This window comes from Salminus brasiliensis, chromosome 19, assembly GCF_030463535.1.
Source record: "Salminus brasiliensis chromosome 19, fSalBra1.hap2, whole genome shotgun sequence".
In the NCBI taxonomy this organism is placed as follows: Eukaryota; Metazoa; Chordata; class Actinopteri; order Characiformes; family Bryconidae; genus Salminus; species Salminus brasiliensis.
In genome coordinates, this window is record NC_132896.1 from 31,843,768 (window position 1) to 31,862,549 (window position 18,782).

General features: G+C 46.5%; 1 protein-coding gene across 1 annotated transcript in view; it reads right to left on the reverse strand.

The window, feature by feature from the left end:
• The window catches only part of LOC140540759 (A disintegrin and metalloproteinase with thrombospondin motifs 2), a 197,000-nt gene that overhangs the window by 106,971 nt on the left and 71,247 nt on the right, over positions 1-18,782 (reverse strand). The window contains 1 exon segment of the mRNA XM_072663186.1: positions 8,250-8,421. Coding sequence (XP_072519287.1) covers positions 8,250-8,421 — 172 coding nt within the window.

The window sequence follows — 18,782 nt, forward strand, 5'->3', positions numbered from 1 at the left end:
TGAAGATGTGTGCACCAGCAGGACCAGCATCATTCAATACAAGTCTCTCAAGTCAGGAATACGAGCCACGAACACTGGAGCGAATAAAGTAGGAGAGACGGGACACATCAGCACATCTCTGCTGTAAATACAGGCATACGCTCAGTTTCCAGCACCTACCGTTCCTAGAACACTCCCACAGTAAGCAAAGCGTGCGCAACGCCATCAGTGGGGTTAATTGTAACAGATGGAGGGGCTCCATGCAGCTCGAGAAAAAGTCTGGTAAATGAATACAAGCACAATTAATTCAATACAATTCCATGCTGTTTCAACCAGATGAGCTTTCCCACCTAAATACATCAAAATATCTGCATTCAAATGAATACAATTAGTGAAAAGATTGAGGATGCTGCATCAAACAATGGCGCGTTTATTTATGAACACAACGCAGAACAGTAAATATCAGCCCCATAAAACTGCCATATACGGTATTAACAGGTCTGCTACAGCACTGTGGACGAATCTGCGAATAAAACATCCAAAATGATTATTTATATTATTTTATATGGAGGAATATGGGCTTTAAAGCTAACCCTGCTGTGGGGAGACGGTACTTCAGGCTGGCTAGCTCTCACTGTAAGTTGTTTACCTGCTCGCTTACAGCCTCCGGTTCAGATAACAGGTTTCAGGGCGAGTCTTGAGAAATCTGAAGAGACCTGAAGAGATTGAAGCCGGGCCTTCTCACCACCACCTGCATACCTGCATCTTCATTAACCATTGGTTAAACTGCTTAAGTCCCGCCTTCTCACCACCACTATTGGTCTACATGTACCTGCATCTACACCAACCATTGGTCAAACTGCTTAAGTCCCGCCTTCTCACCACCATTATTGGCCTACATGTACCTGCTTCTACACCAACTATTGGTCAAACTGCTTAAGTCCCGCCTTCTCACCACCACTATTGGCCTACATGTACCTGCTTCTACACCAACTATTGGTCAAACTTTTTTATTAATATTAATAATATTTTATTAATATTTTCAAGTGGTAAAACTGAAACGAGACAATTTGGGCTATTAAAGCTATTTATTAATTTTGCTAAATGAGCATGATTTTACAGATATCTCTCTCTCTCACACACACACACACACATACACACACACACTGCCACAGTCCTACTACTTTAGGCCCTTATTGTTCAAAACCAAAATATGGACACCCTATTTAAAGCTCCCTCAGAGGTATCTGAGTTATCAGCTGTTTGCACTTATGAATTTATGAATTTTATATATTCTCAAGGGTAAACCTGGCAAAGTTGCCATAGGTATTACAATTGCACATTATTTATGAGGAACTGGAGCTGACAGCTGGGCCGTCTTCCATTTGATCACTGTTAATATCTTTCAACTTACACTGTACTGATGCAGGAGCTGATTTTGATTGTCACCTCACATAGACCAATTTACAGCTAATTTAGCTTGAGAAAATATTCCGATCTGGCCTTTAGGTGAAGTGTTACAACATCGTAATCACCCTCACATTGCCACAGGCACAACCTGAAGCATTTGTTAACCACCTACCAGCAGGGCCACCTCAGTGGGGGAGGCGAAATAGAAATTCTGGGAAAGCAAAAGCCATTGACAGAGGAACGCAGCATGCAGTCCGGTGGGCCCTGGGTCACATGACTGTCTGGCCATGAGAATCGCGACTGTGTAAAAACAAAAGCTGATGTGCGTCCACCTCCCCGGCTGCACTTACTACTCTCTGTGCACTTCATTGAGGCCCATTTTGTCTCTTACAGCCTCTGCAAAGCTGCCGTGCATGTGTATCCATGTTCATTTGGGTTCAACGCAAAGCTCAACACACACATAAACACTGTGCACACTAAAAGTGGAATCAGCAGAAGAGCAGGTGTCAGTAACAAAGCACTAGAACCGTCCTTCTCCACCAAGACCTGCTGTCTTTTCAGATTCAGAAAAGGCGTTCCTATGGAAACTCAGACTTGTTCCCCTTCTCCTGAGCGTTTTACTCCTTTATTGGCTGCTCTGGAGTCAGGCGCTCACGCTCAGAATAGACTGATCCATCTCCCCCCTCCAGATTTATACACACAACCACACACACACACACAGCAGCACAACACACCACTGAAACCACTCACAATTACAAAAGACCACTCAATTACAATACAGGCCTGACAATTACAATACATCACTGAAAACAACTGACAATTAAAAATCAGCACTAAGACCACTACACTAATTACAATACAGGCCTGATAATTACAATATTCCACTGACAATTACAATACAACACTGACAATTACAATACAGGACTGACACTACTGATCCTTAATTATTACTTACTGACAATTACAATACACCACTGACCACTATAACGATATACCACTCACAATACCAATACAGGCCTGATCATTACGATACACTACTGACAATTACAATACACAATACACTACTGACAATTACAATACATTACTGAAAAATTACAATACACTGTTGACCACTATAATGATATACCACTTACAAATACAATACAGGCCTGATCATTACGATACACTACTGACACTACTGACAATTACAATACACAATACACTACTGACAATTACAATACACTACTGACAATCACAATACATTACTGAAAAATTACAATACACTGTTGACCACTATAATGATAAACCACGTACAATTACAATACAGGCCAGATAATTACCCAATTACCCAAATGTCCCAATGACAATTATAATACACCGCTGATAAGTACAATACATTATTGACAATTACAATATACCACTGACACTACTGACAATTACAACACTGACAATTACAATATACCACTGACACTACTGACAATTACAACACTGACAATTACAATACAACACTGACAATTACAAAAACACTATTGACACTACTGACAATTACAACACATTACTGACAATTAGAATACACTACTGACAATTACAATACATTACTGACACTACTGACAATTACAATACACTACTGACAATTACAATAGACCACTGACACTACTGACAATTACAACTAATATAAATGTGAGAATTTAAATATGGCCTTACTGCTTCACAGCTGCGCAGTAGTGAGTACAGACCTGGGTAAATCCTACCTCAGGAATGGTAGTTATGAATGTGACCATGTTTACACCATGCAGTCCTGTCACTTTCCCTGGAGAAGGTTTCACACAGGTACGTGTAATCAGGCCATCACTTACTCAGGTCCATCTGTGCACCCAGGTCAGACCTGCAGCCTGCCTGTCTGTTGCAGAACAGCACTCTTTTAAGAATGGATCCTTTTCGCTTTGTTTTTTGACTCCCACAGCTCCTTCACGCTGCGGGTTTTCAGGGTTATATTCACTCGTGGTAGAAGCGTCCTTGCATCTGCCCATCTGCATTACAGAGGCCTGCAGGATGAGGGGGTTTGGCCCTGCTAAATTCTGAAATACATCACAAGACCACCTACATTTCAGCTTGACAGCTTCTATGGACGGATGATGAATGCCGGACCACCTGAAGGAAACTTCGAGGTACCATTAGTAAAACCACAACAGCTTCAGGATATCCCCCCCCCTTCAATCCAATAAATCTGAGCTCACTTCTATTAAAGTCCCCATCATTTTCCAACAGCATAACCCTCTGACTGCTCGAACATGCCCCTCTGCACGTATTACAACTACTAATTACAATACAACACTGACAATTACAATACACTACTGACAATTACAATACACTACTGACACTATTGACAGTTACAATACACTACTGACAATTACAATACACTACTGACCACTATAATGATATACCACTCACAATTAAAATACAGGCCTGATAATTACAATACACTACTGACAATTACAATACACAACTGACACTACTGACAAGTACGATACAACACTGACAATTGCAATACACTACTGACAATTACAATTACAACACAACACTGAAAAATTACAATACACTGCTGACCACTATAATGATATACCTCTCACAATTACAATACAGGCCTGACAATTACAATATCCCAGCTTGACACCCCCATGCATCACTGCACTGCAGTATGGCTGGTGGTCCGTAGGAGCGTTACCTTGTCTTAAGTCCAAATGTACTTGGAGAACTGGTCTGTTTTCTTCCCAGTTTGACTCCCACCATGCCTCCAGTATAGTGAGCAGCATCTGATTCAGGGGTTATAGGTCTGGGTTGTTGATCACAAGGCTGTGGGTTCAATACCTAGGTCTCCTCGCTAAATTGGGCCCTAAGGTCAACTAAAGGCACTGTATTTGACCTTTACCGTCCAACCAGCCAATCCAAACAATCAAAACACGCATGAAGACCCCCTCCTTCCAATCTAACGTCCCATAAATTCTATCTCCAACCCACCACCACCAGCCCAAGGTTCTCTGAGCTCTCCTCCGACACTGTCCTATGCAGACCCGAAGCTCTTAATCCTATATTAGCGTCCCCTTTACTGAGCTTACGGCTTTGGCACACAGGACCCCCTACTGACTCCACTCCTCGTGATATCAGAGCTGCAGTGGAGACTGGAGACGTCAGCAAGCCCCAGACAACACAGTGTTAGTAAATGAAGTTCTTTCAGACCGAGCTCAAACACGGAAGAATTTAGGAAGCAACAGGAAAAATCAATGCCTGCCACAGGAGTCACTCAGCAAACTCCGGAGCAGTTCTGAGAGCTGAGATGTGTTGGTAAATATTCGTTCGGCATGTCTCCAAAGTCTGAGCCTCCGTCTATGGTGCTGCGGCTGCTGCCAATGTCTGAGAAGACTTCCACACATTTACAGAATTTCACTCAGCAAAAGACATGCCATGCAAAGCTGGCTGCCAAAGCTTCAGTAAGAGGAACAGAATATGGAATTAGCCATACTTCCATTAGTGGCTCCCATTTTCCCTCCATGCTCTTACATCTGGCACAGAGAGGGTCACTTTAGTCCAGATTATGCTGGTCATGCTGGTCATATGCTGGTCTTACCCAGTTTCTTACCAGTCTCTTACCCTACATGAGCTCCAGAGTGATGAACTAAACAGTGTGCAATCCTCTTTCAGAAGTTTTGGAAGTTACCTTAAAATGTCACAGCGCCACCTGCAGTACTGGAGCACTCATACACAACCCTGGCAAGCTTCCTGAGCTGAAAGTATACAGATGCTTTCAGTCATCATTAAGGACCAAGAATTAGGGGTGGACGATAATAATGGTTACATAACACCCCCCTTTTGAAGAGATACCATTTCCTAAACTAAGGTCTAGCAGTGAGGTTGCTGAACCTTACCACACCTCTGCTATAACAACAGACTGGCAGGGTCGCTTACAGAGCACCGCTAGTATGTACTTATTTTTATTTATTATTTATTTATTTATTTGGTCGCTTGTTTGATCATTTGGCGTATCAAGTCCTTAGAGAGTTGTCCCATTTCTTCTTGTACTCCTCACTTTCCTCCCTATAAGACTGATCGCTGGGGTCCACTCTACCTGCGTCAGACCAGCTGCCACCTACAAGTCCGACAACCAGGACCCCCCACTACCACCACCACCACCCATGCCATTTTGTGTGTTTTACTAATTACTGATTGTGTTAAGCTGCTTTGTGACAACAACAGTTATAAACAGCTTTACAAATCAAATACAAATAATAATTTGACTTGATTTGACTTTCAACTGAGGGGTACCCCTCCAAAACAAGGGGTAGGGGTCAAATGAGAAATGGGATTGGGCCTGTTCTGGGATTGGGACTGGGGTACTTGGTGTGGTGTCCTGTTCTTTTTTTGTTGTTGTTCTCACCAATTCCTTTTTACACAACATGGAAAAGTATTCAGCCACTCTCTGGGAACGTCTGTGTCCCGGTTAAGAGGTAAAACAGCGGTCTCCGAGGTACACCGAGGGCACAGACCTCGCAGGATCAAAAAACAGAAGTAAGAAGCGTGAAGGCTATCACCTTTTATGATCCAGCCGACCCAATCAATCAGGCACGGCGAGCGACGCTGCGAGCCTTTGTCCGGCCAGCTCCATAGAAACAGGACGGCTTCATCTGTGGCTTAAATGTTCTCTCCCTGATTCTCACACGCAGGTCGCGCCGCACCGCAGCTTAGTACTGCATAATCCAATCTTTTCTTCATTTGTGCCGACTGCAGAGCGAGCTGCTTATGGGCTCTGGTGTTGGTGGAGAGGAGCATGGCACAACACAGTGCTTCACAAAGCCAAGGACAGGTCGACCTGTCCGTCTAAACACTAGGCCCTTAGTGGGAAGCCGGTTTGTGAGCCTTTTATTTGGCCAATGAAACTGTTTAGGTAATTGGTACCACTGGGGAAGTGAACCTTTGGAGTTACTGTCATTTTGCTCTCATTATATTAAATGAATTCTAATTACTCAATTACTCAACTAATTGCATGCTTACAGCAGGCCTATAACTTGTTGCTGATTGGCAGGTAATCTGATGTCAATGCTTTAAACACTATAATTGACCAGGTTTAAAAAAATAGAACTGTTAGACAGCTTATTTCTAATGTTACATAACATGGGAATATTATTTAATAACGTCCACCTGTAATGTTTAATTCGCTATTCATGTTTTTTCGAATCCCGTCCCGTGGTAATTAACTCACCCGTTTGTAGCGCCCCCTAGCAGTAGCAATGCTCCCGACACTAGGAGGGTATAGACTTACCACACGTCTCCTCCCATACATGCAAATTCAGCTACCACCTCTTCTCAAACTTCCGCCGATGTGACATGCATCGCCAGGCAGCGAAAACACTCGGACGGGTCCCCAGCTCCACAGCACCGGCTGACAGACAGCTGTGCTGGTGGCATCACTTGTAGAGTGATGAGGGGAGAGAAGAGCGCCATCTACCCACCCGGAGAGCACGACCAATTGTGCTCTTTCAGACTCCGGTACGGCTCGGTATCCAAACTCACGACCCCACGGCCTCGGTGGCAGCAGATTAGACCTCTGAGCCACTCAGAGCCCAAAACAATGGGCTTTTTTTTTAAATAATATGGGCACGTGAAAAAATTAAGACACCTATGAACATATTTAAACTTCTGAACATGTGACCATCAATTGATCAATACTGAGAAGCGGAGGTAATATAACTAAACACATACTGAAATAATACACAAAAAAAAACATGAATGTAGGGCTGGGTGATATGGTAAAAATACTGTATCACGATATATTTAGAGACTTTTTCAGACAATATTTATCACGATACATGTAAGAACAGACTACAAAAACATCAGTAGTGACAGTTTCTTATAAACTACCATTCAGAAACTCTCCTGTACTGAATACAGTGATTTATACTCTGTAACATCTGCTGCTCTTCATCTGATTAACCCAGTCTAATTACACTGTCTGTAATGAAACCTGCAGCTGATCAGTGTTTATTAAACACTAACAGTCTCCTCCATATGCTTAGAAAAGCTTATTGTCCGGCCTGTTATTTATTTATTTATACACTTTAGGATTGTTGGAGAATCCAGCCCTCCAGAAGCAGAATTGCCTACCCCTGATCCTCACACTGATTTATACAGAGTTCTGTCTGCTGTATTAATGCAACATTCAGGAACCTCTGACCACTCTCAGCAAAGACCAGTGTCGAGCCACACACTGGCGCTGGTCAGCTCATTAGATCTTATCCTTCTTAACAACTCTATCTCTAAATGAAAGCATGGCTCCATTTCACCCTTTAAGTAGCGTAGCATGGCTCTAAACACTCCAGTCAATTATTTATTGGTCACGGAATTAGTCCTGGTGAGAAACCATAAGCCTGTGTGCTGAGATTACCCTACATTTTCCCTAGCTCAGCACCTAGGGATGCACCAGATCAGCAGTTACTGATCAGTTACATAATACTAGGTACGGAAGACTCACTTACCTTACACAATTTGGCGGTTTCCAGCTCTACTACACCAAATTCAACTCAGGTAGGGCTTTTTAAAGCAACATTATGTAGCATCGTTCCCCTAAAACAGCAGCTTCAGAAGCATGTTGATGCTCCACTGACTGTAACAGGGGGAACTGCGCCACTCCGGGCCAGAATGCCAGCAACTACACAATGTAACTTTGGTAAGGATGGCGGGAAATCGCTTGTGAGAGTCATATTTGTGCAAACTCCTGTACTATTACTCTACCACCTCAATCCATATGCCAGGAACTCCTGTTTGCTGGTGTAGATCAGACACTACCAAGCACAGGCGCTAACACTGAAAGATCCAAGCATTATACTGACCTCTGGCGTGGAAATCTGCAGCGGGCGGGCTAACAGGTGGCTTCTTCACGGCAGCAGAGCGGTACACAATGTGAGGACGCCCATCACCTCCATCCTCCTGCTCAATCACATGATGTCCCGTCTCCACCGGCTCGATGAAGAACTCCTCCTGCTCCGTCCGGATCATTCCCGCCTGGGGCCGAGAGAGACAGAGAGAGGCAGAGAGAGAGAGAGATGGTTAGTAAGGGTGGAACAACACCGGCAGATCAACCAGGACAGTCCAGCCTTAGTACTGGACAGCACTGCTGGCGTAGGGAAGCTCCTACGATTTCATTGGCTTTCTTGGCTTACTTAATAAAAATGAAGGTGCTTCAAATGGTTCTGCGAGGGATGCCATAGAAGAACCACTTTCGGTTCCATAAAGAACCAACAGAGAAGCAATTTCTTTCAAAGGTCTGAGAACCTTTACTTCATTGGCTCATTACCAACATAAAGATCCCTCACACTCACAGAATCTCTGTTACGAACACGGTTCTTTATGGAACCAAACATGGTTCTTCTAGGTTCTTCTAGGTCTGCAACTACCAAGCCCAGCAATTAACAAGTGAGTTGAAGCAGGTGAGCCTGAGTGAGCAGGAAAAACAACCGAACTGTGCAGGAATCCAGCCCTCCAGAACCGGAGTTACCCACCACTGTTCTACGGAGGCTGTTCTACGTAGACGGTTCCATGGTTCTAAGAGGTCTCCAGTCCAGTTTCCACTTCAAACATGCTTCTAAAAGTTATCACAGCTATATTCCCATCTATTAAAATTTTCCTTTTCTCTCGGCTCTCTCTTGTTGCCAGCACTGTTTTTGAAGCCGGAATGAAAATGCTACTGAACCCTGGCAACCCAAACGATGCCCTTTCACTCCAGCTCCTCTGAGGATATATATTTTTTAACATTTTTGGAAATCTATAACACCTCAAGAACAAACAAGGCCAAGCTCAGACACAGAACTCAGCATGCACAGTGTAATATCCACTCATAGCACTGAGTTAACCTCCTTTTGTGTTTCTGGCTGGAGAGAAAGCAGAGCCTGCCTTGCAGCCCCCCTGTATTGCAAACCTTAACGCATCTGCCGTCCACAGTCTTTCCTTCTGTTTAAAGCAGAAATATGATGAGATGACTGGCTAGAAGCCTTTTGCTTCATTCCAGCTGCTCATATCCTCATATCCTCATAAAGCCAGGCCAGTCTAAACCACGTCTCTGGCAGTAAACAGCTCATTTAAGGGCAGCCTTTCCTAAAGTTAGCTGTAGCCTTAGGCCGCATTCACAAGGACACTGTGGTGTCTGATGAAAACACATCCCTTTGCCACTGCAATTGATTTCGATGAGAACAACGCAGTGACAGATAGTACACACCGATGCATCACAACGTGTGAAAATCACACTTCCTGCTAAAAGACTGAAAATATACTCCTCAGCCAGTCTGGGCCAGGACTTCGGTCAGTGTAGATGTGGGGTAAGATGGCAGAGAAACCAAGCACTCGTGTCAAATGACCAGCAACGTATGGCAAATCCACAATATCCCACCGCTTCCCAAATGCAGTCAGTCAGCCAAGACATGTCCAAATTCTTTATTCTTCTTCTTTAGTTTAGTATTGAAGCTGCGAAGTTAATGCTACAAAAATAAAAACTATAAGTCACAAATTCAAATCCACACACACTTCTCTAAACTCCTTTTCAAACCACATCCAGCCCCTACTGAATAAAAAACAGCCGGCCCAGCTCAAACTGGTCGAGCTGATTGACCAGCTTGGGTTTGATTTTGTTTGAGTTTAATGGTTTAGCTTTTATTTTTCTATTTAAAATATAAAAATGTAGCAAAATGCAATTTATTTAATTACTTTATCATCATTAATATGATGTATTATGATTTATTCCGTGCCAGTTTGAAGACCAATGTGTGCCAGCTACAGCGCCAGGTCCCGAACAACCACACAGTGTGAAAATGACAAGCTTTTTAAAAGGCAAATTTTTATGAAACACCTCAAATTCGGGGCTTTACAGTTGCTAATGTTGGTGCACTGTGCTAACATCATCAGCTGTAGATGTAATAATCCATCTGCCGGTGTCATGACACACCCTATCCCCCCCCGGACACGTCCTATCCCCCCGGACACGTCCTATCCTCCCGGACACGTCCTATCCCCCCGGACACGTCCTATCCCCCCGGACACATCCTATCCCCCCGGCTGTTCCATTGGTTAAAATCGCACACATGATTAATTGTCCATCTTCAGGCGACTGTCCTACTTATATACCAGGTTAAAATTCATCTGAAGGTATTTACTGATCATTACTATGAAGCTTAAATAAAACGTCGCTATTTAACTTTATTTATTAAATGTTAATCACCTATTAGCAAGTTCAACAATATAATATTGCTGTTGCTACGCTGGCGTATAAAGCTGATACCAACAGGTAAAGCTAGCTATCGTGCACATGCTATCCGCTATTGAGCTAACCTTTTGCAAGATCAGCAGATAAATGGGATCCAAAAAAATAATAAAGCGATAAAAAAAAAAAACTACCACTAGATAAAACATATTATGAGGGGGGATGGCAACTTAGTTGGCTAACCAGTAGCATACCAGCTAATACAATCGAAAGGGGATCCGCTCGACTGGTTAGTCGGGGGTATAGGATGTGTCGGGGGGTATATGATGTGTCAGGGGTATAGGATGTGTCGGGGGTATAGGATGTGTCCAGGGGTATAGGATGTGTCCAGGGGGTATAGGATATGTCCAGGGGTATAGGATGTGTCCAGGGGTATAGGATGTGTCCAGGGGTATAGGATGTGTCGGGGGGGTATAGGATATGTCCGGGGGTATAGGATGTGTCCAGGGGTATAGGATGTGTCCGGGGGTATAGGATGTGTCCAGGGGTATAGGATGTGTCAGGGGGTATAGGATGTGTCCAGGGGTATAGGATGTGTCGGGGGGGTATAGGATATGTCCGGGGGTATAGGATGTGTCCAGGGGTATAGGATGTGTCCAGGGGTATAGGATGTGTCCAGGGGTACATTGTGTGTCCAGGGGTACAGGGTGTGTCCGGGGGGATAGGATGTGTCGGGGGGTATATGATGTGTCGGGGGGGTATAGGATGTGTCAGGGGGTATAGGATGTGTCCGGGGGTATAGGATGTGTCCAGGGGTATAGGATGTGTCCAGGGGTACAGGGTGTGTCCGGGGGGATAGGATGTGTCGGGGGGTATATGATGTGTCCAGGGGTATAGAATGTGTCGGGGGGTATAGAATGTGTCCGGGGGGGTAGAATGTGTTCGTGGGGGAATAGGATGTGTGCGGGGGTACAGGGTGTGTCCGGGGGGATAGGATGTGTCGGGGGGTATAGAATGTGTCCAGGGGGATAGGATGCGTCGGGGGGGTATAGAATGTGTCCGGGGGGTAAAAGATGTGTCCGGGGGGATAGAATGTGTTCGAGGGGGTAGAATGTGTTCGAGGGGGGATAGGATGTGTGCGGGGGTACAGGGTGTGTCCAGGGGGATAGGATGTGTCGGGGGGTATAGAATGTGTCCAGGGGGATAGGATGCGTCGGGGGGGTATAGAATGTGTCCGGGGGGTAAAAGATGTGTCCGGGGGGATAGGATGTGTCAGGGGTTATAGGATGCGTCGGGGGTTATAGGATGTGTCCGGGGGTATAGGATGCATCAGGGGGTATAGAATGTGTCCGGGGGGGGTAGAATGTGTTCGAGGGGGGATAGGATGTGTGCGGGGGTACAGGGTGTGTCCGGGGTGATAGGATGTGTGCGGGGGTACAGGGTGTGTCCGGGGTGATAGGATGTGTGCGGGGGTACAGGGTGTGTCCGGGGTGATAGGATGCGTCGGGGGTATAGAATGTGTCCAGGGGGATAGGATGCGTCGGGGGTATAGAATGTGTCCAGGGGGATAGGATGCGTCGGGGGTATAGAATGTGTCCGGGGGGTAAAGGATGTGTCCAGGGGGATAGAATGTGTTTGAGGGGGGATAGGATGTGTGCGGGGGTACAGGGTGTGTCCGGGGGGATAGAATGTGTCATGACACCGGCCCCAGATTTGTTCCCACACAGAAGCTAACAGGCTGGACATCTGCAAATGCTAACTTGCTAACAGTGTAGCAGTGTATTTAGTAGTATTTATGTAGTGTTTTTGTGTGTGTGTCCGTGAGAGAGAGAGAGTGTGTGTGTGTGTGTGTGTGTGTGTGTCCGCACAACTGACGCTTCTTTGACATGATCCGCAGTGAGAGGGCAGTGATGAGAGAGCACTCATGCACCGCAGCCCGAGTGGAGCATGGCTGGAGATCACAGCACAGAAACGTGCTAAAAGATCCATATGTCAGGCCAAGTTACGCAAGAGGCCTGGGAGGGGCAGATACCCTGCCTGACCTTCTCCGCTGTAAGAGGGACAAGAGAGAGAGGCGGATTTGGGCGGGCATGATCAGAATTGGCCAGAAATCTGTGTAGCTTTGGGCAGTACAGCAGTATATGTTTTTAGCTCCCCAATCTGGACCACCAATTACCCAGCCTGTACGTACGCTCTCCACCATCGCACGCGATGCCCCCAACACTACTGAGGGCGGACCTGGCTTATTCATATATACCTCAGACATTTCGGCTGTGTCCCAATTGTGCATCCTTAAGGAACCTTTAGAGGTTATTCCTCTTAAGGTGCTTTGAGGAACCTTTTTAGACGAAAAAGGTTCCTGGAGGTTCCTTCTGTGGACACTGGCACAGGAAAATGTGCTACGGACTACTGGTTCCCGTAGCAACCTGTAGTCCCATAACTAGCAGATGACATGCAGCATCAGCACCACCATATTCATATGCCATGTTTTCCTGTTTAGCCTGCTTTGATTGGGCTTCCTCTAGTGGGCGGGGTTTATGTAAATTTTGGGGCTGTAAATATTACAAGTCAAGACTGTGATGTAACAGTTTCGGGGTTTGGGAACTGGCCCGTTTTCCTGCTCGGTTTTGGTTCTGATGCATTTTCTCATTATTTGACTACGCCAAGGAAAATCTCAGGCCTTTATGAGAGCATTTATTCTCTCCTGTGATTAATAAAATGTTATTGTCTATTTTATATCAATATATATATATCAATTTAATAAAAGATTTAGCTATTATCAGTGCACCCACCACCCCACCACCCCCCTAAGAGGGCGGCAGGTGCAGGGCAGGATGCATCTTGTCTGCAGGGTGAAAGATTGGCACAGCATGGCAGTGTCAACAGGAGATTAGACTCTAGGTACAACGCAGGTACTAGCACAGTGTCAGGTAGCACATACCCCCTTCTCTACTACCTCCACCTCCTCACTCGCTTTCTATCTCTGGCTCTCCCCTCCAAAACAAAGTGCTCCGAAAATTGCCCGTCACTCTCCCTAATTCCATCTGTCTGTTTAGACAACTGGTAATTACCAGCCCTCCCGACAGCCCCCACGCACCATCCATGAGGGAGATCTCAATGTAGCAACAAGCTCTCACACACACACACACACACACACACACACACAAAGTGACACGCACCGCACACGTTGTCATTCTCTTTCTTCTCGATCTGAAAGACTGCACGGCGGCGGGTGAATGATGCCGCTATTGGGGCGCACTGAGAGGAATAGATGGGCCCTTTGTTAACTTAACTGCAGCCGTTCCATCACAGCGGTTCCTCGCCTCAGCGTTAGATTTAGCAGTTTACCAGCACCGCTCCAGTGAGTCGAAACGAGGTCGGAGGCAGATCACTGCCAATAACTGACTACGCTCCATATTAGAGTACAGTGGAGCGGCGTACAGTGAAGATTGGCCAGGTGCTGTGGCCTTGGGCATCTGTTGAGCCGAGCAATGGAGGATGCTTTCCTCTAAGCTCTTTTATTTACCTTCTGAGGCTGGGAGTAATGTCCGTTAATGGCGCCTTGAGGACACCACTGATCCACTGGACCGGATCGGGACACCCATAGTGCTAGGTACCAGTGACTGACTTGCTGATAGCTCCATATCTCAATATCTCATTGTCCCAAAGTTTGTAGATATCTGCTCTGTCCACTGTCAAAGGCATTCAAAAGTCAGATTGTCCACCCTTCTTTAACAGCTTCTACCCTTGACTGGGGCTCCATCATCACTCCAGAGAAGGCTTCATACCCTTCTAGACTCTAGACCAGGGCTGCTCAATCCTGATTCTGGAGATCTACCACCCTGCATAGTTTAGCTCCAGATATCTCCAGATCCAGATAATGAATGCCTTCAGGAGCACCTGAACAGTAGAGTCAGCTCTTCAGGGTGGTAGATCTCCAGGACCAGGATAGAGCAGCCCTTCTCTGGACCCTGTGCGTCTTCTCCAGAGCATCCCATTCTACTGGCTCTTCAATGGAGGCTATACAGGCTGCTTGTACAGACTTGAAGCCCGTGTCAGCAATGGGTGCACCTGAAAGTAGCCCGGTTTGTTTAGTAGAAGGTGTACCTGGATGCTTATGGGCAATCTCCTCTTTTACACCCAAGCCAATAACTGTTTAGGAATGTAGCTAGTTAGCCCAGGGGGAGACGTCTGCATCTCTGTCACTCTGTCAAAGATGGAAATGGGCATTCTGGCCTAAAACAAGCATTTAATATTTTATTAGTTATTATGTAATATTCAGCAGCGCACCCCTCAGCCTCATCGGTCTCACAGAATTCATGATTCATGATGATTCATGAAGATTTTGGTCGGTCAAGAATGCCCATTTCCAGCTATCTGCTAGCCAGTGCATCAGAGGCGGGTACCCACGGCTTTCCTCTGAACGCGTTGGCTGCCCGGTGACGCTGCATCTGCAGAAGTTTGTGGAGGAGAGACAGTGGCCCATAGGGGAGTTTTTGAAGGGTGTATGGTGCGTTTGTGCGGTGCATGCTGGGTATTGTAGTGACAAGAATGCCCATTTCCATCTCTCCGCTAGCGTCTGCTAGCCAGTGCATCAGAGGCGGGTACCCGCGGCTTTCCTCTGAACGCGTTGGCTGCCCGGTGACACTGCATCTGCAGAAGTTCGTGGAGAGATGGTGGCCCCCAGGGGAGTTTTTGAAGGGTGTATGGTGCGTTTGTGCGGTGCATGCTGGGTACTGTAGTGACAAGGATGCCCCGCTAGCGTCTGCTAGCCAGAGCATCAGAGGCGGGTACCCACGGCTTTCCTCTGAACGCGTTGGCTGCCTGGTGACGCTGCATCTGCAGAAGTTCGTGGAGGAGAGACGGTGGCTGGTTGCGCAAGTGGCGGAAGAGGCATGTGTCAGGTCTTACCCTCCCTGTGATACGACGGAGGGTACTAACAGGTCCCTCCCATCTTCCCAGTCTATAAGCTGAGACTCTAGAGACTACAGCAGGTCCACTTACATGTTTACAGATGTTACAGATGTACCAATGCTTTTCTATTTGGGACCCTTAAAGAGTGCCCCTTTAAGAACCGTCTTCTATCGCCCCATTTCGTCCCAGGACGGCCGGTCTGAACGGATCAACTCTCCCCTAACTGCAAATCAAGTTAATCTTGGTTATTGGAATGGAGAACAGTTCCAAAAGGCATTTGTAGAACCATCAAGGTTCTGAGAGGCTGAATATGAGTCAAGAAGGGAAGCTAAGAGAATTGAGACAGAGGCTCTGCCCTGACTGCCCCCTTCTCTCTCTCTCTCTCTCTCTCTCTCTCTCTCTCTCTCTCTCTCTGCTCATCCCTTCATCTCGGGCCGCTCTGATGGATGTACGCTGCGGCGCAAGAGGCGCTCCCGCTCCAGAATACCAAGCAGCGGGCGAGCGAGGCGGTGTGTCAGCCAGGAGAGATGGCGAGAGGGACTCTGAGACACGGACGTATCGATCCGAGGAAGGGAGGAGGGGGAGAGGCGACTGGACAAGGCTGCACTGTCCCCTCAGCTTTCACAGGAGCCGCTGAATAAAACATCAGGGACCCTTCAGAGCAGAACGGAACAGTGTGTTCACTTCCTAGGCAGGATTTAGGAGAAAGGGGCTGAGCAGGCAGGTGGGGACGCGCTCAGGGACGCGGGGCACGTCCCAATCCTCTAAAATGGCTGCCTGTCACCGCTCTGTCTGCTTGGCCAACGATGCCAAGCAGGACCTGTTAGTGTGGAGAGCATTTCAAGAGAAATATCAAAGTACAGTTTCCCTGAATGTAGTTTGGTGTCAGAAGTTTGATTCTTTAGTTTTGCACTGGAAGCTAACGTGGCTAATGTTGCTAACACTGAAAATGCTAACTCTTCCCTGTACAACTCGAGCCAGACAGCTGGAATGTGCGCTGCCTATGCTAGCTGTTATCTACGTTTAACTTTCTGGTTTGAAAAACTGGGTGCTGAAGTGACTGGCGATGCGGCATTGTGGGAAATGTAGTTCCCTAGCTACAGCTACTGCAGTTAACGGTAATGCGTTTTTGCCATTTGCATCGCTGCAGCAGCAGGTAAGTATCCCACGCGTCTAAAGGCGTGTTACTTATGGCACCCAGATGCTAGTTAGCATATTAGCTAGCTAAAGCTAGCTGTCCAACAGACCAAAGGATAGGCAACTATTAGCTAGCATAAGGTAGTGTTGACTTTACCAGTTGATTTAAGAAAGTCCCCGTCATCACCATGAGCACTTTTAATCTCGCTGTAATTAACACAGTTTACCCTTTCAAAACCCTTCAATTAGCATCCGGGCAACACCTACCTGCACATCCGGCTCCACCCTCCAAGGATGTGGTCGCCATAGCGCTTGTCCGTCAACATAACCGCTTTTTGTCAATAAAAACAGTTCTGGCACAGTGGGGCAACTGTGGGTTAGTAAAGTGGGATTGGGACCAGGTCACTGGTTCAATCCCCTGGACCAGCGGAAAGTGAGCAAGGCACCTAACCCCAATTGCTTCCTGGGTGCCGGGGCTTGTGCTTTCGGGGTGGCTCCGACTCTCCCGGTTGAATTACTCAATGCAGAACTACTCTGCTGAAGAGTAGTAAACACCTTGCCAGGTTTTCAGAGTGCACGGACTGCTGAGCTATCAGCACCTTCACACACCGGTGTTAGAGGTTAATGACCATGGGAGAAAGAAATGACCACAAAAACGGTCTCATAGAGCCGGATTTACATGTGATTAACTTGGCTCCCCGGGGCCTGTGATACTCGTAACCTCTTGTTATATGCTGTATGTATACTGAAATGAGGTCCCACTGTGTTATGAACGAGGCTGGGAGCCAGGGTACACGTGCAGAGTGGTTTTATCTGGGGCAATCCAAAACTCGCAGTCATCAAAAGCAGGGGTCAGTCCACAGGCTGGCAGCAACAGTGCAGGCAAATCCATAATCAACAAGAGCAGTGAACAGAGCCAGGGCTACAACCAATGAGAAAACACTCAAGACTACGCCTGGGGGTGGAGTCAGGAAGGAGCTGGAGGGAGCCAATACAATCTGGGTGATTCCAAATAGGCCACTGTAGGCCCTGCCCAGCGTTTCTGAACTGTTTGGGCTACGGTGTGGTACAGCTCACATAAGGCTTTCTACAGTGCTCTATTGGCTCCAGAGTGGTGCAACTGTGCGATAAGTGTCAGACCTATCATCAGGAGGTTATGAGTTTGATTCCCAGTAGTGCCATAGCTGAGTGTTTGAAAAACCATGGTTGGCTTCACTCTCTATGAGTGTGTAAGGTGGTCTTAGGTGCTCTATTGGCTCCCGGGTGGTGCAATTGTGCAATGTTGGCATGGTCCCGGGAGGTTATGAGTTCAATTCCCAGCAAAGTCACAGCTGGGAGTTAAAGAAACCAGTCTCTCACTTTCTCTGGGAAGATTCAAATGTTCTAAACTGCTATACTGGCTCCTGAGTGGCAAGTGTTGGACCCGTCATCAGGAGGTTATGAGTTTGATTCCCAGTAGTGCCACAGCTGGGTGTTCAAGAAACCATGGTTGGTCTCACTCTCTCTGTGTGTGTAAGGTGGTTTTAGGTGTTCTATTGGCTCCTGAGTGATGCAATTGTGCAATGTTGGCATGGTCCCAGGAGGTTATGAGTTCAATTCCCAGCAATGCCACAGCTGGGAGTTCAAGAAATCAGTTGGCCTTACTTTCTCTGGGAGGATTCAAATGTTCTAAAGTGCTATACTGGCTCCTGAGTGGCAAGTGTTGGACCCGTCATCAGGAGGTTATGAGTTTGATTCCCAGTAGTGCCACAGCTGGGTGTTCAAGAAACCATGGTTGGTCTCACTCTCTCTGGTGGTCTTAAGTGTTCTATTGGCTCCTAAATGGTGCAATTGCGTAATGTTGCATAGTGCTATTGTCAGGGGGTTATAAGTTCAATCCCCAGCAAGGCTAAAGCCAGGAGAGTCTCAAAGGAAGCACATGCCAGGCTTCACTATCCTGGAAAAAGCACTGTGAGCACTGTGTGGGGGGATGACCTAGCTAATGGGTGAAGACCTTTGACATTTGCTAGGCGTTTCTATTATTATTATTATTAGATACATGGTCTGCTCCCTTCATTTTCATGTTCTATTATCACTATATTTAACTCAGTAACCCGCCCCCCCATCTGAAACAGCTCCAATG